This window comes from Engystomops pustulosus, chromosome 1 (assembly GCF_040894005.1).
Source record: "Engystomops pustulosus chromosome 1, aEngPut4.maternal, whole genome shotgun sequence".
Classification (NCBI taxonomy): domain Eukaryota; kingdom Metazoa; phylum Chordata; class Amphibia; order Anura; family Leptodactylidae; genus Engystomops; species Engystomops pustulosus.
In genome coordinates, this window is record NC_092411.1 from 47,013,140 (window position 1) to 47,038,160 (window position 25,021).

General features: G+C 40.4%; 1 protein-coding gene across 3 annotated transcripts in view; it reads left to right on the forward strand.

Annotated features, from left to right (window-relative positions):
- SLF1 (SMC5-SMC6 complex localization factor 1) overlaps nucleotides 1-25,021 on the forward strand; it is a 53,396-nt gene that overhangs the window by 5,625 nt on the left and 22,750 nt on the right. Inside the window, exons 1-9 of one of the 3 annotated variants that reach the window (XM_072139666.1) lie at nucleotides 135-504; nucleotides 1,608-1,686; nucleotides 5,041-5,154; nucleotides 7,416-7,491; nucleotides 10,712-10,955; nucleotides 12,527-12,689; nucleotides 15,764-15,853; nucleotides 16,861-16,914; nucleotides 22,938-23,090. In XM_072139666.1, coding sequence (XP_071995767.1) covers nucleotides 1,684-1,686; nucleotides 5,041-5,154; nucleotides 7,416-7,491; nucleotides 10,712-10,955; nucleotides 12,527-12,689; nucleotides 15,764-15,853; nucleotides 16,861-16,914; nucleotides 22,938-23,090 — 897 coding nt within the window. In that variant the 5' untranslated portion in view covers nucleotides 135-504; nucleotides 1,608-1,683. Of the gene's footprint in view, nucleotides 1-134; nucleotides 505-1,607; nucleotides 1,687-5,040; nucleotides 5,160-7,415; nucleotides 7,492-10,711; nucleotides 10,956-12,526; nucleotides 12,690-15,763; nucleotides 15,854-16,860; nucleotides 16,915-22,937; nucleotides 23,091-25,021 lie in introns of those variants that run through there. The other 2 variants (XM_072139658.1, XM_072139673.1) reach the window with 2 other exon arrangements.

Genomic DNA, 25,021 nt, shown 5'->3' on the forward strand with positions numbered 1-25,021 from the left:
CCTCTTTCATCAGTATCTTTTGGGGTGTGGATTTTCTTATATAGTCCCTTTTATGTACCGCTTTCTCCTGTTCTGTTTTTTTTGTTGCACTCGGCCCTTAAGCCCTGAACTGATGATATGATAACGGAAAGTTAATAATCATTCAGTACGGAATTTATATGGGAAATCATAAAGAATATTAGAGGAAAATAAATTTGTCTTTGTTTGCTGGTTAACAATTCTTATCAGGAGATCTAGCATTTAGAAGCCATCATATCAAAAAAGTCATCATGATCTTAGCTCCAAATAATAGAGTGTGTCACTGTCAATTTTGCCTTCTCACATTCGCTTCCCTTCACTTCATCTGATTTTAATAATCCCTGTCAAACCACAAACAGTCCACATTACGTTCCTGACACCGGAGCTTTCAAGAAGACGGAATCTCAACATTCATTTAGACACTACAAAAGAAAGCTGTCCAGCTGGACAAATATTATTTCCACACTTGACAGTCTCCACAGCTAAGTATGCCTTTTAATTTTAACTCGAGCTGCCAAGGGTTTGATATCAGCTTCTTGTTCACTGTAGATTGACTCGCAGGATTAGAAGAGCAACAACTGTAATTGTGTTGAACGAGTATTTTTTTTTTTTTTTCCTTTGGAGACTAACAAAACCAGGAGCACAATATGAGGCTTCTGAACCTGACTGCATCGGGTAAACCTGTACTATGTGTGTGTATTACAGTCGTTATGTGTGCACGTATACATGCGTAATAAGCACATATAAATATATATACAGTATATACACCCTTAGCCTACATACACTCGTATAGGAATTTAGGACATGTGCTAATCATAGTTATTATGGAGTGTCCTATAAATGTCTGTTCTGTTTGTAACCTAAGGATGTAGGCTTTTAGTTGAGATGAATGTGGATGCACTTTTTGCTCATGCTCAGCAGTGAAGCTCCTCCCCTACAGATCAGAGGGGATGGATTGTGTGCACTTGTCTCAGAACTGCTGGTGTGATCAGGAAATCTACATTAAAGAGGACCTGTCACCCTAAAAAAGGCTAAAGTAAGCAGCTCCTAGGCGCTACCCCATCTTAGCATTGATAAACTGCTAACTTAATCAGAACCCTCTGATAAAGCTAGCAGACAATGCAGCCTCAGCTGTGAGTTCGGTCCGGTGTATTTATGAGGGAGTGGTCGGAACCGGGATATATGGTGTGTGTGTGGGGGGGGATTCGGGCAAGAAGCAGTGCCTCGTATCGCCCCCTCATGAATACGCCGGAACAATTTGAACTCGGTGTGACCACATTGCAGAAAATGTTTTGGAATGGCAGACCCCCGCCCGTGTGGACACACAGGCCTGGACTACGGGTCAGTTTTTTTAAACCTTTGATATGCATCACTCCTCATGTACACATACATGGCAGCAAATCCTGTAGAGTCATCTTAAAGTTTAGAAATTGTATTTTACCAATCAAACTCTATGGAATGTGCTGAAAATTTCAATCAACTTTAAAGGTCTAAAGGATATGCTGTATGATAAATGTAACATTACCAGATTCCCTGCTAGGAAGAAGCTTTATCTCGCTAATACGCCACGTTTCTTTTTTTCTTTGTAGAAAAATGTACTTGAAGAAAACAAAACTGCGGTTGTTCCACTGAAATGAATGGGAGGTGAATTTCTTGAATTTGAATATGGTAGGTTTATTGCCAAAATGTGGGTATTGCTTCCATTCATGTAAATAAGGCTCATAGTCTTGCCGCTAAGACTTCCCCATTTGTTTCAAAAATATTCTGCTTCAAGATTCATCATTAAAATACAGTAAAATATCCGAGACAACCACTAAAAAATGAATACAAAAATGTTTTTGGTTACAGAAAATGAGCAGTATCCAAGATAGGAAATCTGCTGATCTTTGAGAGAGTACTTTATGATGCACCCTAATAGAAGATGTCACTAATGATCCAATGTTTACTGACGATGTCACCTACATTTCCATTATAAGGATTAGTTCACACCTGTACTTGGACCTCCATAATTATCTTCTGTTACTGAAACAATAATAACAGACGTCTAACTGATCCATAAAATGCCTTTTAAATGAATGGACTTTTAATTAATTTTGTTTGTTAATTTTGCAGTTTCCCTTGGTGCTTCTGTTATATGAGATAAGAAAATAGTGCTCTAGCTTCTGTCCAATTTTCCATTCAAAACCACAGAAATGGTGAAAACGGACATAAACGTTTACATCAATGGACCTTTGTTAGACTTCTGATTTTGTTTCTTTTTGTTTTGCTTTTTATAACTTTTTGTTTATTGAGTAATTTTAACATTAATAAAAAAGAACAGCTGTATATCACGGCTAATTTTAAGGGGGAAGGACAGGTAGGGGGGAAGGAAACAGATATGTCAATTTATAGACTGCAATCAGAGGTGCAGGGCCTTAAAAAGTGCAAAAGAACAATGAGTCCAGTGGCGGTAGTAGGTTCACATATCAGTTGTCCACACTCCACACATAGTTCTGTGACCCACAATGGTGGTGTTGCACTAAAGTTTGTTTTTTAAAGCAACTAGTTGGGGAAAGAGAAGGGAGGAGGGTTAAGAAGGCATGCAAGGAAGTACAGAAGTCCAACCAACATTATTATTGTTTTAGTGATGGAAGATAATTGCAGAAGTCTGAATACAGTTATAAAGTGAGCCTAAGGCCTTTTTCACATGACTGTAATTGCGTCCGTAATCTTTCTGCAAATTGTGCATCCAGATCACAACCCCCATTAAGGTGCCATATGGTTACACGGTGTCTCAATGTGACTGTGCCTGGCGGCTATGCTGCAAAATATAGGGTATGCCCTATATTTGGGCAGATTTGCAGCACAGACAGTCGTCTTTCAATGGAGACTGAGTGGTGAGGAGTACTCACTCCCCCTCCCTTGAATCGTCTTGTAAACCGCGCGGACGAGCACACAGCCGTGTGAACAAGGCCCAAGTAGCAGTTTTTGTGTTCCAATTGATTTTTCTTTTTCTTTTGTGAAGTCCAAAATTAATGTCATTGAGGTGTACATGTATTTGTGGTAGTTAGCATTCTCTGCTAATCATAATGATCTGACAATGAAGATGGACGTCAGGATAAAACAGGAGCCTATTGTTATTACGCTAACAATTTGAGCAGAATCTGGAACATTTGCCACATTCCAATTAGGAACATGACATCTTATCTCTAATAGGCCGATGTTAAAAGCTTTATTCTCATTTTTCCTCTCCTATCTGCAATGTCGTCTTCAAAGTGAACTTTCTAGCACAGTTCACAGTTTCACATAAATCACTTTAAAAGTAATTGATTTTTCTGATGAACTTGACAGTAGTTGAATAATTAGTGCTTTATTTAAAGCTTGCATATGTCAATCAAATACCTTAGATTACTTTAAAAAACTGAGATGTTAACTCCTTCCACTGCTTTTTATAACCAAAGTCATCTATGAATCGGGTGAGCATTCACAATTTCAGTTGGGTGGATTAATGAAAATTTAAGGTTGGTTAATACTGAAGAATTGCAATCAGCTTTACTAGAACAATTGTCTTTTTCTAGGAAAAGTTTTTTTTAAAATGGTTAATATAGTATACTATCGAAGACTACATTCACACGACCGTTGCGGCTTGTGGCCTACATACATCCCCCATAGGCCGGCAACGGGCCGGTACAGAGCGGTATGGTGCTGCACTTTACCGCTCTGTACCTGGTGAAAAGATAGGACATTTTCAATCTTTCCGCGTATTACGGCGCCATGTGAAGGGAGGGGTCACCCTTCCTCCTCTCCATCGTCATGAACATATGCCTGCCGTGCTACGGCCCATCGGGTATACGTTAGTGTGAGTGTAGCCTTAAAGGGGTTCTCCAGCAACATCAAGTTAGCCCCAATCCACTGGAAAGGGGCTAACTTGATGATCAGTGGGAGTCTCTGTGATGGGACCCCTACAGAATATGAGTACCCCAAGATGAAAAGGGCAGCTGGGCGATCATGCTCTATTCATCTCTATGGTGCTGGCGGATATAGCCAACTGATTGGCTATATCTTTATGTGGCATATAGATGAATAGAGCAGCCAGCTGCTCTATTCATCTTTGGGAGCAACAGACCCCTGTTCCCATGATCCGTGGGGATCCCATCTATCCTGTGGATAGATTCTAACTTGTTGTCACTGGAGAACCCCTTTTAAGGTTGAAAATCCCCTTTGGAACTACATAGAATTTGGGAAGTAGTGAAATTGCTTAACACTGTCCGCTGGTTTCTATGGTAATAGCTTCTGACACTTCTTTTAATATCCCACTCCTGGTTTTGACTGAAAAGCATGCATTCAGGTACTTATTAGGAACATTGTCCAGAGGCTATTGATTGGTTATGGTTACTGAACACCCTGCTATAGCTACAAATTTTTATGTATTGTGAAAGGTATTGTTATTTCTCTCTAGCTGTGTTCACATATGGCGTTTGCCTTGCAATTTTAAACACAAGTCAAACCCCTGTGGGTCATTCTTGGCCTGATCACATACAAACACATATACAATTGGTTACGAGCACTCGCTGTTTCACATCCGAGCGGGTGCTGGTTACCAATTTTATTCTTTTATCTTTTCTTTGTGACTTCTTAGCGTACATTTGGGCCAAAATTTTCGACTTTTACACTCGCCGCAAGTTTAACACTGATGCCACTGATGTGGTCGTCTGTAAAAGTCGCAACTTTTTTGCGCAATGCGGTAAAAAAAATTTATTTCTATGTGAAAATAAACTCCAGTCCAGAACAGGTGTAGGAAACAGTTTTAGGGGTTTTTTAAACATTTGAGACTTGTGTGCGACTTTGCAGATAAAAAGCCTCGAAAAACCAATAGACTCGCATGTCTCGCATCAACCACTACTAAATCAAGCAAGCCCAAAACCTTAACCCTACCTTTCAAAACTAGGTAGGTTTATTTCCAGACATAAGATATATGTCGCACATGGTCTGCATATTCATTTTCCTAAAATATTAATTTTCATAATTTACATTATCTTGCAGATGGCGTTGACTCCAAGTCAGCGAATTATCCAGGTAACTGGTTTTAGAGATACGGAGAGAGAAACGGTGGTCCAACTAATCCAAAATCTTCCCTGTGTTTTTATTGATTCCGAGGTGAGGTAACTGTTCCTATAGTACAGTCTACATATCTTTTTGTTGTTGTAGTGTAAAAAATCTAATATAAAAAATTGACAATATTGTGGGTGGAGGGTATGTTATTACTATTTACCATTACAAAGACTTTGCCAAAGGGGTACCCTAGGGGGTCTGAAAAAAGTAAAAAAAATAAAGTAAACTAACTTTACATGGAAAAATAAAATAGTTGTAGATTTTTGAAGGTGGGGAGTGAAAAATGGAAACGCAAAAAAAAACAAAAAAGGGCCTAGTTGTTAAGGGGTTAATGAAACAACTGAAGTAAAGAATTTCATTTGAAGATTATAAGTATATATGAAACTTACTTTTTTCCGGAAACGTATTCAAATACAGATACCATCCCGGTGTAATTTTTCTCTAAAGGAAATGTACCATGAAAATCCATTGTTATAAATCAGGGGCACTTATTCATAGATACTGGCACCATGGCCATGGTAATATTCTCATATATGTTATCCATGGCCTTAAAATCAACTTTTAAAATTATGCTAAATGGCTCTGGGGAGTGCAGCCTTCATGCTGCAGATTCACAGGCTGTTAAAATGAGAAGAGCAGGTCTCTCACTGCACTTCCGGCTTCTGCTAGATTACCCAGGTAGAGGGAGGAGGGAGAAAGCAGTGGGTTTGGTGGGACATGTTCTTCTCATTGTAACAGCCTGTGATGCTGCAGCTCTGAGGGGTTCTGGGAACGATTACCACAGTCACTGCGCCTGCACCTATGAGTAGTTGACCCTGGGTTATCATGCTTTAATTTGATGGTAGATTTCCTTTAAAAAAGGAAAAGGACAAATTCCCCAAACTACAAGTATATTACCCTACAAATGACTTTCTAAAGACGGTACGTTAAAATATCACAACAAAAGAAATGTATAAATTGTATCCTTTTATTAAAAAATCATAATAATTGCAATACCAGCAAACAACATGGACAAATTAAAAACTACTCCATTAAAAAAAAAAAAAACATACTACACAAAATTAATAGGACAGTGTGCATTGAGGCACAATAGAAAAGAGGCGTGTGGAATTCCTTAAATCTCAAAACAATATAAAAAGACCTTTCAAGGAATGAATGCACTTCCAATAATCATATATCGTATAAAGCTGTATATCACAGTACCAAATATCACACAACTGCCTAAGTCCTAGTAACATGACTCTTGGCCAAATACATTCCGACCCAACCAGGGTTATCCACCACTCGCCATTTTCCTGCCACCTACTCCCTCACACTTTCCAGCACCTCAGCGCGTGTTTTGTACCCAGCAAAATGATAATTGACTAATACAGAGTCTTAGCCATGAATGACTGCACCATGAAGCATATTTACATTTTAGGAGTGGTACCGTACATAAACAAATGAAGTATTAGCATTTGTTCACATTAAGAAAAAGAAAACCTGTTAGTTTAACAATTTGTGCATCATTTTATGTCATGTCGCTGTGTATTTAAAGAGAACCCATCATGCTAAATAACCCCCCTAAACTAAATATATTTTCATAAACTGCCATTAGAGAGCATTGCCTCTATCCCTTTATTGTCCCTCTACATTCCTGTAAACCTAAGCAATGAGGTCCTAAAGCTGTATGCAAATGACCTGTGAAATGTCCAATGAAGCATTAGCATATTCAAGCTGTCCACTCTATTCATGAGTGGGAGGCACAGCCACACCCCAAGTGCTTGACTGACAGTCTGTATAATGATGTGCTTCCTGGTGCTGGTGGCCACGCCCCCTGCAGCCTCTGTGTGCATGTGTGTGTGTATAGGAGAGATACAGCAGCTCCAGGCAGCCATGTTACAACAGAACATGTCAGGTACTTGTGTAGCTGATGTCTGTGTCTCTCACCTGTATATTAGGAGGATGCAGCATGTCAGCAGATGACATACACACACTAGCCATGCTTTACTATACATTACACACAGACATGAGCAGGGGGAGGAGAGGGGAGGGATAACAGGGGTGACATCACTGCCTCTGACCATGTGACCAGCCTCATTTACATAATAAAGAATAGATGATTTTACAATGAATAATGTATGAAATAACTAGATAAAGGCTGGGATGGGATCCTTGTGAGCTGCTCCAACAGGTAGAGGTGACAGGACAAGTGACACAGACCTGATGACAGGTGTCCTTTAATGGTAAAGTGAAAAGGAGAAAAAAAAATCCCCGAATGACATCACATTTTCTACTTAATGGTTGTTCCCTTTATTGTTTTTCAGAAATTTGAAAACTGTACACATCTCATTGCAAGAAGACCCAGTAGAAGTGAGAAGTGGTTAGCAGCCTGTGCAGCAGGTCAGCATTACTTCACTACAAATTGCACTTCCCAAAAATTCTGTTTATATACACAGCCTAAAAGCAAACCTGTTTTCCTTGTAAATGCACAACACTTGGGCAGCTTATCATAGAGCAAATGTTGTATAGTGTCCTATGAACAGGTAGCTTGTTATAGAGCAGGAGGAGCAGATTGTATATAGTGCCCATCTACAGGAAGCATGCAGGAGACTAGGATGATCTCAGAAGGTGTGCATAGTGTCCTTTCTGCAGACAGTAAGTTATAAAGTATAAGGAGCTGAGCAGATTGTCTGTAGTGTTCTATTTGCTGCAGGGCTGTGGAGTTGATAAGTGAAACCTCTGACTCCAACTCCGAATCCTCAATATCCCAAACTCCAGCTCCACTAAAATGGTGACTGACTACGACTCGAACTTCACAGTCCTCTTTTACTGGTCACTCTGGCAGTGATGAAACAAATGCAGCATTCCTCTCCAGTGTCTTATTCCACCCATCTATGGCAGATGAGCTTCACTCCTGAGCATGTACATAAAGCGCACCACATCACCACATTTTAATTAAAAGGGCGATAAGGGCTGCACAAGCCGCGTCGGCAGGCCACATACAGCCTGTTAAGTCATGAGTTGTGGTCTGCACCCTGCTGAAAGTAGCAGAGTCATATGAAAACTTCCATAACTGATGTAACTGATGTAACTGATAGACGCTTGCATTGGTGGCGGTGAGTGCAGATGAGATGTTTTCTTGGCTTCGGCTTCGCTGCCGTTGTGCTCTGTGTCCTGACTCCTGACAATGGTTCTATGCGTCAAGGTCAGGACCCAGAGCAGAGCACCCTTAGAAGAGGGTAAGAACTCCCTAGTCTGCTCATGCTCGGGTGCAGTTCAAATCCAGGTCCTGATGCCGCCACATACAACCAGCGCTGTATACACACCAGAGCGGCACATGGAAAAGAGAAGAAGCTGCAGTGTGCTGCAGGGAGAATAAGAGAAGCCAGGAAAGGAGAGGATTAATTTTTTTTTTTGTCTGCTCTGGTCTCTAGTATTATTGTCTGCCATGGGTTATTCAATGTTTGTCTGCACTGGGGGTCTCCAGTATTGTCTTCTATGGGGTCTTCAGTATTATTGTCTGCTATGGGGGTCTCCATTGTTGTTAGTCTGCTCTGGTGGTCGCCAGTATTGTTGGTCACCTCTGGTGGTCTCCAGTATTGTTAGTCTGCTTTAGAATATAACTTCTATAATACCACCCCTATATACAGGAATATAACTACTATAATACAGCCCCCTATGTACAAGAATATAACTACTATAATACTGCCCCCTATGTACAGAAATATAACTACTATAATACTGCCCCTTATGTACAAGAATATAACTACTATAATACTGCCCATATGTACAGGAATATAATTGCTATAATACTGTCCCCTGTGTACAGAAATATAATAGCTATAATACTGGCCCTATGTACAGAAATATAACTGCTATAATACTGCCCACTATGTACAAGAATATAACTACTATAATACTGCCCCCTATGTACAAGAATATAACTACTATAATACTGCCCCCTATGTACAAGAATATAACTACTATAATACTGCCCCCTATGTACAAGAATATAACTACTATAATACTGCCCCCTATGTACAGAAATATAACTACTATAATACTGCCCCCTATGTACAAGAATATAACTACTATAATACTGCCCCTATATACAGGAATATAACTACTATAATACTGCCCCCTATGTACAAGAATATAACTACTATAATACTGCCCCCTATGTACAAGAATATAACTACTATAATACCGCCCCCTATGTACAGGAATATAACTACTATAATACCGCCCCCTATGTACAAGAATATAACTACTATAATACTGCCCCCTATGTAAAAGAATATAACTACTATAATACTGCCCCCTATGTAAAAGAATATAACTACTATAATACTGCTCCTATGTACAAGAATATAACTACTATAACACAGCCCCTATGTACAAGACTATAACTACTATAATACTGCCCCCTGTGTACAGGGATATAACTACTATAATACTGCCCCCTATGTACAGGAATATAACTACTATAATACTGCCCCCTATGTACAGGAATATAACTACTATAATACTGCCCCCTATGTACAGGAATATAACTACTATAATACTGCCCATATGTACAGGAATATAATTGCTATAATACTGTCCCCTGTGTACAGAAATATAATAGCTATAATACTGGCCCTATGTACAGAAATATAACTGCTATAATACTGCCCACTATGTACAAGAATATAACTACTATAATACTGCCCCCTATGTACAGGAATATAACTACTATAATACCGCCCCCTATGTACAAGAATATAACTACTATAATACTGCCCCCTATGTAAAAGAATATAACTACTATAATACTGCCCCCTATGTAAAAGAATATAACTACTATAATACTGCTCCTATGTACAAGAATATAACTACTATAACACAGCCCCTATGTACAAGACTATAACTACTATAATACTGCCCCCTGTGTACAGGGATATAACTACTATAATACTGCCCCCTGTGTACAGGGATATAACTACTATAATACTGCCCCCTATGTACAAGAATATAACTACTATAATACCGCCCCCTATGTACAGGAATATAACTACTATAATACTGCCCCCTATGTACAGGAATATAACTACTATAATACTGCCCCCTATGTACAGGAATATAACTACTATAATACTGCCCCCTATGTACAGGAATATAACTACTATAATACTGCCCATATGTACAGGAATATAATTGCTATAATACTGTCCCCTGTGTACAGAAATATAATAGCTATAATACTGGCCCTATGTACAGAAATATAACTGCTATAATAGTGCTGTTATCACAAAGCAAGCCCCCTTGATTCCCCCTCCCCCAAATAAAATTGTGGCCCTGCTGCAGCACTGGTATAGAGCATACAACTCTAATAATGTGAATATGGATTAAATAGCAAAATGATTCTGAATTCTCCTAATTCCAATTTTTTTTCTTATTTTACTTCATGTTATTTATCTTTTATTTTTTTTAATTCAGCCATAAATAAATAAGGTAGTGGTGTCACAGACATGTTCTGTAATAGCTTGAGATTTAATTGGTGTTTAGTTTATCCTTTTTAGTAACTATTTGCACCCACTATTTTCCCCTTTTCTTGGCTCACAATTCATTTACTTTCCAGGAAAGTGGGTACTGACTAAAGAGTACGTAATTAACAGTGCAGAAAGCGGCAGATGGCTGGATGAGACGGCTTTCGAATGGGGATATAAAATGGAAAAAGACGCCCATTATTCACCTCAGATGCAATCTGCACCCAAAAGATGGCGCGAACACCTGACACACACTGGTGCTCTAGGGGCTTTCAGCAGATGGAAAGTGACCCTTCATATTGAGGAAGCCGATAAAGAAAGGGAGGCTTTTTTAAGGTAAGATATGATGTGACCGTCTTTAAACCAGGAGACGAAAGACTGCGCCCTCCATTTCATATAGCAGCTTTTTTTTCTTTTTCTTTGTATATTTTTTTTGTATTTTTTTAATAAAGTCTGGAAGTACAACATAAGTGTCTGCAGTTTACTGTCAGGTTTATAGCATGAAATCTCTTGTGATTATGAAAAGTGATGGCTGAAAACCCTATAAACTGTTTTAGTCTTTGATCCTTTTAAATTTGCTTTTATAATTTAACAGCCCTATTCTTTATAGGGAAATCCTTTTGATAGGAACAACCAAAATAACGCTGGAAGATGCTCTTGTTCAGCATATTTCTGGTTTCTTTAAGTAAGATGGCCACTATATGATGGCACTAAAAATCTGTATTAAGCAAGCTGTCTTGGAGAAAGGGCTGGTCCTCTCATGGGAGGTTTAAATGTATAATTTAATTCGTCTAACAATCAATTTTTGTTATTGGGTGTAAGTTCAATAGAAAGTGTCTACTGATGTGATGAGAGCAGTGGCCCTAACATGTTGGAGTTAAAGGGAATCTGTCAGCAGTTCTGGCTATAGCTGCAGCTGCAGGCGGTGTTAGGTGGCGGCCTGGGAGATCTGTGTAATCGTACTGTTGTGTATGATGTAAGTAGTGACAGGACCTTGAAAAGTGAATTTATAATCCAGCTTGGCAGCTCTTGCAAGGACTGTAAGTGGGACTTTTGTCCTGAAGAGCTTTCTGCTCTGTGCACACTGACCCATTTACTTATAGCAATCACTCAGCAGAGGGGAAGTGCTGTGGAACAGTTAATTTCAAAGAGCAGAAAGCTCTTCAAGCTGATTAACCCATCCAAAGCACTTCTCACAGTCATGCTGTCCCTAGTGACAGGTTCCCTTTAACTTTGATATGGATATAATCTCTTCTACCTCATGAATAAATTGACAAGTGGGTTTTGCCCACTTGAATGTACAGCTATACTGTTGGTGGTGACAGTCAACTGGAATGTTAACATCTAGTTGTTCATCGTTAGATTTCATGGACAGAGCTGTGACAAAAAACTTACAACATTTTTATTAGTGTTTTAAATAAATGTTGTAAAACCTATACAGAGAGAGAGGGTTATAAGTTAGGCGCGGGGGGGGGGGGATGGGGAGGTACAAGTCCAGGACATCCTGCAGGTTATTGTTGCATATCATGTGACTGGGTAAAGGAGAAGGAAGGGTATAATAAGTGCACTCAATGCCCCAGTATATTCAGGGTGTTGTGTTATCAGTGGACAATACAGAGAGGGAGCATGTAGCTACCAGAATGTACAGATACTATTATGGGCTTTAATAGCATATTATATGGAGAGGTGTAAGAAGGGAGAACTAGAAGACTCCCTTGGCACTTCACCTGGATGTCATTTTAATATAAAGGAGAGAGTTTATACTTCGGGAACTTCTCCCCTTATGTGCATGTACACGAGCCAGAAAAAAATCAGTGCAAAAATCCCCCACTTTCTCTCTGGAAAATCTGCTGCAAAACTAGCCCTAAGTAATGTCTAATATTCATGTATTTATTCCTCTATTCTAGAGTCCTTACAGCTGGACAGGCCACGCTGTGCAATCCAGACAAAGCTGATACAGAGATTACACATGTTTTTACCAATAATAAGAGTCATCTACAAGCTACAGGAGGAGGAGCCTGTAGCGCTCCATATTACTCTGTGCAGTATGTCGGGACTTATCTTTTAGAGGTAAAGTTATGTTACAGGTTTATTTTTATTGTGAGACATGAAATTAGATAACCGCACCGCTGTTATGTTTTCCCTGAACAAGCCGCTCTGAGCTTGTATGAAGTTTTCCATTGTTATTTTTTTTGTTCATGCTGAGATCTTTAGTGAGGGTCTTAAAGCACATTACTGGCCCACTTTCCACATGTTTTCTCATTTTCCATCGGTCCAGGAAGGTTTTTTTTTTGTTATGTGATTGCCGCTAGACTGCCCATCACTTTATTGTGAAGCAGAGCTCCTCATCTTTAATATGGAACAATGGAAGATCTGACCTGCTCAGCGGAGGGAACGTCAAATTACAGAATATCTGGTTTTCCTGGCTAACATTTCGATACACCCTTATTTACCGTAGCGTTCTGGGAAGCAGCTTGGTAACTCAATGACATTCACTTGAACCCTCCAATATACAATCATGGCCAAAAGTTTTGAGAATGATACAAATATTATATTTTCACATGATCTGGTTTTTATGTGTGTTTGTCAGATGTTTTTATCACACACAGAAATAAAAGTGCAATCATATTATGAGTAACAAAAGCTTTTATTGGCAGTCAGAAGGAGTTGCTGCAGCAAGTCAGTATTTGTAGTGTTGACCCTTCTTCTTCAGGACCTCTGCAATTCTCCCTGGCAGCTCTCAATCAACTTCTGGACCAAATCCTGACTGATGGCCGTCCATTCTTGCACAATCATTGCTTGCATTTTGTCACAATTTGTTGGTTTTTGTTTGTCCACCCATCTCTTGATGATTGACCACAAGTTCTCAATGGGATTAAGATCTGGGGAGTTTCCAGGCCATGGACCCAAAATCTCTGTTTTGTTCCCTGAGCCATTTAGAAATCACCTTTTGCTTTATGGCAAGGTGCTCCATCATGCTGGAAAAGGCATTGTTGATCACCAAACTGCTCTTGGACAGTTGGGAGAAGTTGCTCTTGGAGGACATTTTGGTACCATTCTTTATTCGTGGATGTGTTTTTAGGCAAGACTGTGAGAGAGCCGATTACCTTGGCTGAGAAGCCGCCCCACACATGAATGGTTGCAGGATGCTTTACAGTTGGCATGAGACAAGACTGGTGGTATCGCTCACCTTGTCTTCTCCGAACAAGCTTTTCCAGATGTTCCAAACAATCGGAAAGGTGATTCATCAGAGAAAATGACTTTACCCCAGTCCTCAGCAGTCCACTCCCTGTACCTTTTGCAGATTATCAGTCTGTCCCTGATGATTTTTCTGGAGCGAAGTGGCTTCTTTGCTGCCCTTGCTCCAAGAGTCTCCGCCTCACAGTGTGTGCAGATGCACTCACACATGCCTGCTGCCATTCCTGAGCAAGCTCTGCACTGCTTGTAGCCCGATCCCCAAACTGAACCTTCTTGGGCGCCCTGGAGCCTTTTTGGCAACAATGGAACCTCTCTCCTTGAATTCCTTGATGATGCGATAGATTGCACCTCAGTCAACAATCTTTGTAGCTGCGATACTCTTCCCTGTTAGGCCAGTTTTGTGCACAATTTGTTGGTTTTTGTTTGTCCACCCATCTCTTGATGATTGACCACAAGTTCTCAATGGGATTAAGATCTGGGGAGTTTCCAGGCCATGGACCCAAAATCTCTATGTTTTGTTCCCTGAGCCATTTAGAAATCACCTTTGCTTTATGGCAAGGGGCTCCATCATGCTGGAAAAGGCATTGTTGATCACCAAACTGCTCTTGGACAGTTGGGAGAAGTTGCTCTTGGAAGACATTTTGGTACCATTCTTTATTCGTGGATGTGTTTTTAGGCAAGACTGTGAGAGAGCCGATTACCTTGGCTGAATAGCCATCCCACACATGAATGGCTGCAGGAGGCTTTACAGTTGGCATGAGACAAGACTGGTGGTATCGCTCACCTTGTCTTCTCCGAACAATGGAACCTCTCTCCTTGAATTCCTTGATGATGCGATAGATTGTTGGCTGAGGTGCAATCTTTGTAGCTGCGATACTCTTCCCTGTTAGGCCAGTTTTGTGCAGTGCAATGATGACTGCACGTGTTTCTTTAGAGATAACCATGGTTAACAGAAAAACAATGATGCCAAGCACCAGCCTCCTTTTAATGTGTCCAGTGGTGTGATTCTTACTTATTCATGACAGATTGATCTCCAGCCCTGTCCTCATCAACACCCACACCTGTGTTACTGGAGCAATCACTGAAACAATGTTAGCTGCTCCTTTTAAGGCAGGCCTGCAATGAAGTTGAAATGTGTTTTGGGGGAAAAAGTTCATTTTCTAGGCAAATATTGACTTTGCAATTAATTGCTGTTAAGCTGATCACTCTTTATAGCATTCTGGAGTATAAGCAAATTGCCATTATAAAACCTCATGCTTTTCTTCCAAAAATAAGGAAATTGACCCCAAAGTGACCGCAGCTTTGCACCCCAAATAACATGTCTCCTTTATTCCTTGGGTAGTTGCGATCACGGGGATACCAAAGTTATATAGGTTTTATAATGTTTTCATACATTGAGAAAAAAGAAAAAGAAATCTTCATTTTGCCATCTCCTGGCACTAATAACTTTTTTCATTCTTCAGTAACAAATGATGATATGCTACACATCCTTGGGTCTTTTTATAGTACAGTGGCTTGGATTTATATTACAAGTCGTTAGATTTCAATGAATATCTGAATAAAGTAGAGGCAGCCTCTGGATAACATACAAGATAGGCTCCATAGGTTTGTTCTTAAGTTGATTTTGTATGTAAGTCGGAACTGTATATTTTATCATTGGGACCAAAAACAAAATTTGTCTGGAGGTACAGAGACTAATGGATTTTCAAAATTTTTTGCTGTAATGGGACCAAGGATTATCAATAAAACTTCATTACAGACACCTTGCATCTGATCATTGCAGTCTAGGACTATAGTAAAGCATCCAGAGAGCTTCACCAGAGGTCACAGGGGGCACAGAGGTCCGTCTTTAACTATGGGTTGTCTGTATGTCAAGTGTTCTTAAGTTTGGGACCGCCTGTAGTTGTTATTGTCATTTTGAATACGTTTTATGTCATATGTTGCAGGACCCAATCAATGATATAGCGGTACATATGACTGAGGAGCAGGTTGCAGAAGTGAAGAGTTCCATATGGAAACGTATATGTGTGGCGCAGGTCAGTTATTAACCCCTTCACGACTTCCATACAGTTATATATTTACCCGTGCAGAAAGGACGTGTATACACCTCATGACGTGTAAAGTGTCCCCCCCTCTAGCCAGTCAGCTGAAGGCAGAATATAGAAGGGGCTGCAGGAAAGTCTTGCCTTTCAGTATGGAAACTTGCAGAAGTACCTGCACCCTCTGAATTTGTAGTTTATTCAGTTTTAATACCTATATATAAAAAATAAAACTTTAATTGAAAAAATTACAAAAAGCTTATTTTTTCACATTTGTAAGTAACATGTAATTAATAAATATAGTCTACCAGCCCCTGCTCCCCAGTATCTAGCCTGACAACCCCTGCCCCCCAGCACAAAGCCAGCAGCCCCTGCCCTCTAGTATATAGCCTGCCAGCCCCTGCCCTCAGTATACAGCCAGCCCCTGCCCCCCAGGATATAGCTTGCCAGCCCATATCCCCCAATATATAGCCTGCCAGCCCCTGTCCCCCAGCATCAAGCCTGGCAACCCCTGCCCCCAGGCATATAGACAGCAGCCCCTGCCCCCAGGCATATAGACAGCAGCCTCTGCCCCCCAGTATCTAGCCTGCCAGCCCCTGCTTCGAGCATTCAATGGCTATAAAAAAAATTTAACACTGTATTGACCTTTACGTCGCTTCGGGGGTTCCACCTAGGGTCCTCCGGTTCTTACTCGGGTTTTACCGAGTCCTCTTCGGGTTCCCGCTTGCCAATGTCATTGTGCGCCGCCAGCATCACGAGGGGACCCGAAGACATAGCCTGAGCACCCGAAGCAAGAAGAGGACCTGCAGCGGGTGTCCGAAAGGTGAGTACAGTGTTAATTTTTTTTTTTATAGACTTAAGTATAAGCTGAGTTAGGATTTTTCAGCATAATTTTTGTGCTGAAAAACTCTGCTTATACTCCAGTATATACAGTAGTTATTTTTGTGTTTAAGTAAGTTTTGAAATATCCTACAAGAAATTTTCAGCGAGATTTCCTTTTCCAGGCCTGTCACCACCGATACACAGAAAAGTACAATGGACTTTCTGAAAAACATAAGGTAAGAATAGTTGCTAGTACTGGATACATTAGTACTGGATACATATAAACTTCCAAACATCTGCAGCCATTTAATCACATTTTTAGTTATTGCAAATTATTATAGAGTGGTATTTGCTTACATGGGGTGCACAGTTCTCTTCAAAACAGTCAACAAATATTAGAAAAAATGCACATAATTAAAGGAAACCTACCACTTGAAGTGGCAGGTTTCAGAAGAAAACACCGAGCACCAGCTCAGGGTGAGCTGGTGCCGGCGCTTATTTTTGTTAGTGTTTTAAACCGCGGTATCGCGGTTTAAAACACTTTTTAAACTGTATAGCCGGCGCAGGGAGATACGCGCTCGACGCTTACCATGCGCGCGGCTCTCCTTCACTTCCTATGTAGCCGCGAGCATGGTAAGCGCCGAGCGCGTACCTCCCTGCGCCGGCTATACAGTTTAAAAAGTGTTTTAAACCGCGATACCGCGGTTTAAAACACTAACAAAAATAAGCACCAGCTCAGCCTGAGCTGGTGCTCGGTGTTTTCTTCTGAAACCTGCCACTTCAAGTGGTAGGTTTCCTTTAAGGTAATGTACAACATTAACATAACAAGACATAAAGGATCTACATTCAAACCATGACTACCCTCCAGCCATTTTAAATTTTAAAGGGATATGGCAATAGGAGAACCCAGTGACCCCCGCAGGGCTGACAGAAAGGGTCCTATGAGTAAAGAAGGGATAAGGTGAGTGATGGATATGAGAAAATAGAAACAGAAAAAGATACATAAGTAGAAGAGAGGGAAAGAAGGGGGGAGAGATGGGGCGTTCAGACCCGAGGAGGTGGTTATTGGGAAATGCATGAAAGCCCTTTCAGGATCTCAAATAGCTTGTCTATAATCAGCAGAATGCTGCAAAAGAAGCCTAAGAAGAAGCTAAGTTTTATGAAAGTTGACATATGTGCCATGGAGCGACGAGGTAAGTTCCTCCATGTGCATAATGACATTGACCTTGGTAATCCACATGGGTATTGTCAGAGGAGCAGTCTTTTTCCACAGTATTGGGATGCAAGATCGGGTAGCAATAACTAAGGATCGCAGTAGAGAGCGATTGTATGTTGCTACTGAGCTGTTACAGTGGTGAAGAATATAATCAAGTTCCGGCAAATTAGAGAGATGAGGCGCTGTAGTTCCTGCCAAAGTGTATTAGCCCCTTAGCGACCAGGCCCTTTTTGGTTTTTGCATTTTCATTTTTCATTCCCACCTTCAAAAATCCATAACTTATTTATTTTTTCATGTAAGAATCTGTATGAGTGCTTGTTTTCTGCGTAACAAATTGCACTTCATAGCGACAGTATTTAATATTCCATGCCGTGTACTGGGAAGCTTGAAATTCCAAGTGTAGTGAAATTGGTTAAAAAATGCATTTGCACGGTTTTCTTGTGGGCTTGGATTTTACGGCTTTCACTGAGCGCCCCAAGTGGCATGTCTACTTTATTCTTCGGATCGGTGCGATCACGGGGATACCAAATTCATATAGGTTCAATAATATTTTTATACATTTACAAAAATGAAAACCTCCTGTAAAAAAAAAAAATATAGCTAGTGGCAGGTTGCTGTAGAGCCCTAGTAACTATCTGGCACACTTCTTTTAGCTAAAAATTGTTTTCCTCAGATCCCCACAAATCGGAGTAATAAACTTGGTATCTTTTGCAGCGTTAGAGCAAGTCGAGTGGAGCGGCCTAATGTCATTTGATCAGTATGACATCCCCGATGATGATCCGAGCCAAGATGGGCGCAGGCTCTTTCATGGCTTTGGCAGCTTTGCCGGCGGCGATCAACGGGTTAACACCAGGGTCCAGCGTACTTTATTTTGCGTATCTGCCCAACTGTTGGTTGTAACACAAGTGTTTTGTTCAGCACGTATTTACTGGGTGAATGGCACGTGTGGGGCAGAAATAGAGAAGGGAACTTTTTTTTAGCTTTTATTTTAAGGCACGTTCCTGTTGTGTAAACCAGAAGACTGTTCTTCTTTTATAATCTCTTGCGAGCAGGTCCCTCACCCCTATTATTCCATATGACTCTTATTGCTCTGTAATGTCTTATTCTATTTGTGTTTGTTTCCCTAGAATCTGTAAAGTGCTAGGAAATTTGATGGCAGATTTGAGTATTATTATTATAATAATTAGATATTGGATATTTATTGTTACGTTTTACATAATACTAAAGTAAGCGAGCATAACAGACCGGACACTGCCAATCACAGTCTTCAATTTACTAAATAAATTATATGTTCTGTGACTTAATACAGTGCACAGAATAATAGAATATATAATACAAATGCCGCAACCACACGAACATGTTCAATATGTAAATCAGCAAAACAAAAGAGTAATACTCCTTACTTTGGAGATTCTGCCAGAAGCTCATAAACACCTCACAAGAACATCAAAGGGTTTTTGTGAACAAATAGACTGCTGCCCTTAAATTCATGCATCGTATACACGAGCTGAAAGTAACAGGATTTCATGGGAACCAGCGGAGATATAAGAAACATTGATTATTTACTTTGACTTCTTTTGAGGGATGATAACAGATGTTCTTATGATCATAAATACCGTACAATAGTATATTGTGTATAGGAGTTTTTCTGAGCTTGTGTTGACAATTGATAAAAACAAACACACAATTCTATGTTATTGCCTGTCTCTAATCTCGTTAATAAAGTGCTAATTAATGTGACATAATTTTGAGGTCTTTAAAGGAATAATCAAGAATTATTTAAAAAAGGTATAACATGACAGCATAACATTATACTGATCCTGTTTTGTCAACTCTGCAGTGATCACATATGAGTTCTTGGCACATTCTGGCAGGGCCACAGCCCTTGCTTTGTTCTCGGGTGATTCCACCCTTAAAGGGAACCTGTCACCAGGGACCTAATTTTCACTACAGACAGGTTGCAGAAGCCCATTACACTTTCATTGCAAACAGGGGCGGACTGGGAATTTAAAGTGGCCCTGGAAAAAAATGTAAAAGTGTCCCCATTCTGTGGGCGGCTCAAAACAAGTAGGCGTGGCCATGTGATGTGGGTGGAGTTCCTAGACTCCACACGAACTGTTTATAGATGGTCTAAATCAACATGCACAGCACAGCGAAAGACACACACCGCATCCCTTATACAGGAATAACGTTTCTTTTATAAAAGAGCACAACTTAATACTGACTTATACATAGAAAGAAAAAAACTACTACAAAACCTTCTTCCGTAAACACGGAATACTGCCCCTAAGTAAAATATATTATAATACTGCATTTTATGTAGAAGAATATAACTACTATAATACTGCATTTTATGTACAAGAATATAACTACTATAATACCACCCCCATGTACAAGAATAAAACTACTATAATACTGCCCCCTATGTACAAGAATATAACTACTATAATACTGCCCCCTATGAACAGGAATATAACTACTATAATACTGCCCCCTATGAACAGGAATATAACTACTATAATACTGCCCCCTATGTACAGGAATATAACTACTATAATGCCACCCCTATGTACAAGAATATAACTACTATAATACTGCCCCCTATGTACAAGAATATAACTACTATAATACTGCCCCATATGTACAAGAATATAACTACTATAATACTGCCCCATATGTACAAGAATATAACTACTATAATACTGCCCCAAATGTACAAGAATATAACTACTATAATGCTGCCCCCTATGTACAAGAATATAACTACTATAATGCTGCCCCCTATGTACAAGAATATAACTACTATAATGCTGCCCCCTATGTACAAGAATATAACTACTATAATACTGCCCCATATGTACAAGAATATAACTACTATAATACTGCCCCCTATGTACAAGAATATAACTACTATAATACTGCCCCATATGTACAAGAATATAACTACTATAATGCTGCCCCCTATGTACAAGAATATAACTACTATAATACTGCCCCATATGTACAAGAATATAACTACTATAATACTGCCCCATATGTACAAGAATATAACTACTATAATACTGCCCCATATGTACAAGAATATAACTACTATAATACTGCCCCATATGTACAAGAATATAACTACTATAATACTGCCCCATATGTACAAGAATATAACTACTATAATACTGCCCCATATGTACAAGAATATAACTACTATAATACTGCCCCATATGTACAAGAATATAACTACTATAATACTGCCCCCTATGTACAAGAATATAACTAATCATGGTCTGACCACGATTAAGCTCTAACGAGTGAAACGTGTAGGTCATATTCTGGGATTCCACTCAACTATGTACCTTGCCATGCTTAAGTTTTTACTTGGATTTTAATAAAGAAAACTGCTTTTTATCTTCAAATCTCCTGAAGCCCTGATGCTGTTTGTGTTTGGAGCCAGCCCCCCTGTATATTGACAGCCAGTCCCCCCCAGTATATAGCCAGACCCCCCCCAAGTATATAGTCAGAAAGCCCCCTCCCCTAGTATATAGCCAGCCCCTCCCCAGAAAATAGCCAGTCTGCCCCATACCCCCCCCCCCCCCAAGTATACAGCCTGGTGGCCCCCCCACCCTCACTGTGTACAGCCAGCTGCCTCCTCCTCTATACAGCCAGCCTGCCCGGCACATTAAATTAATACATTATCTACTCACCTTTCCAGCACTCCCCCGAAGCTCCGCTGCTACAGGGAGCTTCGGGGGAGTGCTGAAAAGGTGAGTAGATGTTTTTTTTTTTCAACTGGCCCCTGGCCGGCTTCACTCTTTAACTCTCAGCCCCCACTTTTTTGCTCCTGTACAACCCCTCCCTCCCCCACTGTGAGTGAAGGAGCAGGAGGGGCCTGTGTGACAATGGAAGGTTTCTATAAAATGACAATTAAGAACAGAAACAAAGAATTGATACAGAAAGTATAACTTTTTAACATACAAACAATAAAATCAATTTGCTGAAATGGGAATCTCCCTTTAAGGAAAGTATACTCAATTGTCCATTCCAGGATCCAGCAATTTCAGGGCCTTAACATGGATAAATAGGAGCCAAAGATTCATGGGAGTGTTGTTATACATAGAGGTGCATATAGTAAAGAGTGTGTGGTCCCTTGGTCCGCCAGACGTATTCTGGTAAATGTAATTATTAGTGGCCAACCATTAGTGGCTCAGCCATTTACGCAAAAGTTTTAGAATTTTTTTTTTCTTCATCATCCAAATAGCTGCAGCCCAGTTCTGCAGATACTCTACATATAGTCAGTATAGAGGTAATTGACTGATCACCAGATAGCTTTTACGGGAAGCAATTTACAATTTCTTGCTGTACAGGTAATAATTTGACTTAAAACCTTTTTTTTCCTTCTTTATAAGCTGCCCATTTATGGAGTCTCCGTATAATCAAGCATTGATCATTGACTTCATTATAAGGAATTAAATGCATGACGATAAGGCTGACAGCAAGAATGGTGTAAGATACCCAAAGCTGTCAGAAAGTGCAGTACTAGATAAGCTAAGCCTTGCACAGAGCTCTGGTTTTGGCTAACCTTTGTTCAGCATGTTGTGCAAGTGCGTGGGTTTTATTATTATATGGTCACTTTCCATAGACTTGTCTCTTCACACACTGCTTTGTATTATGCTTTGTTGTGGACAATTACTGGTAGCCGTAGGTAATTCCAGAAAGTGTCAGATGATTCTAGATTACCCTGAATAGCATTTGCCTTTTAAAGAAGATTTACACTTTTTTGGATCCATTCCCAACAATGTTATTGTTGAAAATTAATCCCAAGTGTTTGATAAACCACCACAGAATGTAACATTTAATTATTGTTGTAAAGCAGCAGGATTGATAGGGCCACATAATATCCAAGCAAATCCAAGTATTAAAAACATCCAGGTTTAGTGCAATAAGCTTTGTCGGTGTGAGTATGCATTGTATTTTTATTTATTGGAGCTTTGCTCTTAGTTTACATTTTTATTTTATTATTATTTTATGCTCCAATTCCCTTGATGTTTGTAGATTAAAGTTGAAATGGGCCGCACCAGTCTGAACAGAATTGAAGAACTTATTGAAGGACAGTTCTTCACTGAAGCATTTTGGGAGATTGGACGCATTATTCCTTTGGTCTTTCCTCAACAATTTTTTGAGTCGCTCCTTAAGCATCTCATTCAGGTAAACTGGTTTTAGATTTTGCATGCATTGTTGGGGGGGGGGGGGGGCATTTATAAATATTGTAATTTTATACAACAGAGGACCAGAGGAAGGGCTCATTCAAATGGCCCTCAAAGACTTCTATGGCTCCTCTTGACGATGCGGTGATTACACAGTGGGGCTTATTTACCGAGGGTCTGCGAATCGCACTTTCATCAGATTTTCGCAGTTTTCGGGATTTGCGTCGCTGTGATAGGTATTTAACTGGGGATTGTGTCACAGACGATCGGATTGTGGTGCAGCTGCGAAAGAAATTGGGGGTGTGCCGTTGGACGATCCGGCTCATTCGGACTCGATGCAGGATGTAAAATTCAATATGTGTTGCAAGACAATGCACTTATATACACCGGGAAGAAGAAGGTGAACTCCAGCGGACCTGAGTGGGGAAGCGACATATGCAGGATACCAGGCGCACGATCTTAGTGAATCGCAACAGATGGGCATTCCAGTCAGACAATGCACTTTCGGGGATCGCGCAGGAGGGGTAAGTAAATGTGCACCAGTGTGTCATTGCACCATCATTGAGTCGTGCAGCCACTTGTCTGCCTATGGAGGGAGGAGGGGGTGAAGAGTACTCAATACTCCTCCCGACACTGAGCTCACCTGGGATCTGAACCGGCCGATCTGAATGAGCATGAAGATGTGCTAAATATGTTAAAAGATTAGTCAAAATATATATTTTTTTTTTGCAACATCTATATATCAAGAGTGCTGACGGAGTTGGAAAAGCAGAGGCTACTGGAGGGTGGAGTAGCCTTTGCTCCCACTTCCTGGAGAGGCCACTGTAGCCTCTGCTGAAAATGTTCAAATTAGTTAGATAAAGTTTAGATAAGGTTAGGAAGTGTAATAGGATTAGGCAAAGATGGTTTTAGAGCTGAGAATGTTAGTAGGAACCTATCATTAGATCTAATTTTATAGGTAAATTCCTAATGGTAGGTTTCATTTAAGTACCATATATACTCGTGTATAAGCCGAGTTTTTCAGCACAAAAAAATGTGCTGAAAAACCTCACCTAGGCTTATACACGAGTCAAGTAAAAAATAAAAAACTTAATACTCACCTTCCGGTGTCCGGATCGTTGGCGCGGGTCCCGATCTTCAGCGCGAGGCTCCCGGCGTGGTACCAGGCAACGGCTCCTCTTCTTTCTTCTGTAGTCGGCAGATCGCGTCCATGCGATCTGCTGGCGGGTGCACAATAAGATGCAGCGGTGTCGCGGCTGATGAGTACTCAATACTCCTCCCGACACGGAGCTCACCTGGGATCTGAACCGGCCGATCTGAATGAGCATGAAGATGTGCTAAATATGTTAAAAGATTAGTCAAAATATATATTTTTTTTTTGCAACATCTATATATCAAGAGTGCTGACGGAGTTGGAAAAGCAGAGGCTACTGGAGGGTGGAGTAGCCTTTGCTCCCACTTCCTGGAGAGGCCACTGTAGCCTCTGCTGAAAATGTTCAAATTAGTTAGATAAAGTTTAGATAAGGTTAGGAAGTGTAATAGGATTAGGCAAAGATGGTTTTAGAGCTGAGAATGTTAGTAGGAACCTATCATTAGATCTAATTTTATAGGTAAATTCCTAATGGTAGGTTTCATTTAAGTACCATATATACTCGTGTATAAGCCGAGTTTTTCAGCACAAAAAAATGTGCTGAAAAACCTCACCTAGGCTTATACACGAGTCAAGTAAAAAATAAAAAACTTAATACTCACCTTCTGGTGTCCGGATCGTTGGCGCGGGTCCCGATCTTCAGCGCGAGGCTCCCGGCGTGGTACCAGGCAACGGCTCCTCTTCTTTCTTCTGTAGTCGGCAGATCGCGTCCATGCGATCTGCCGGCGGGTGCACAATAAGATGCAGCGGTGTCGCGGCTGATGACGTCATCAGCCGCGACA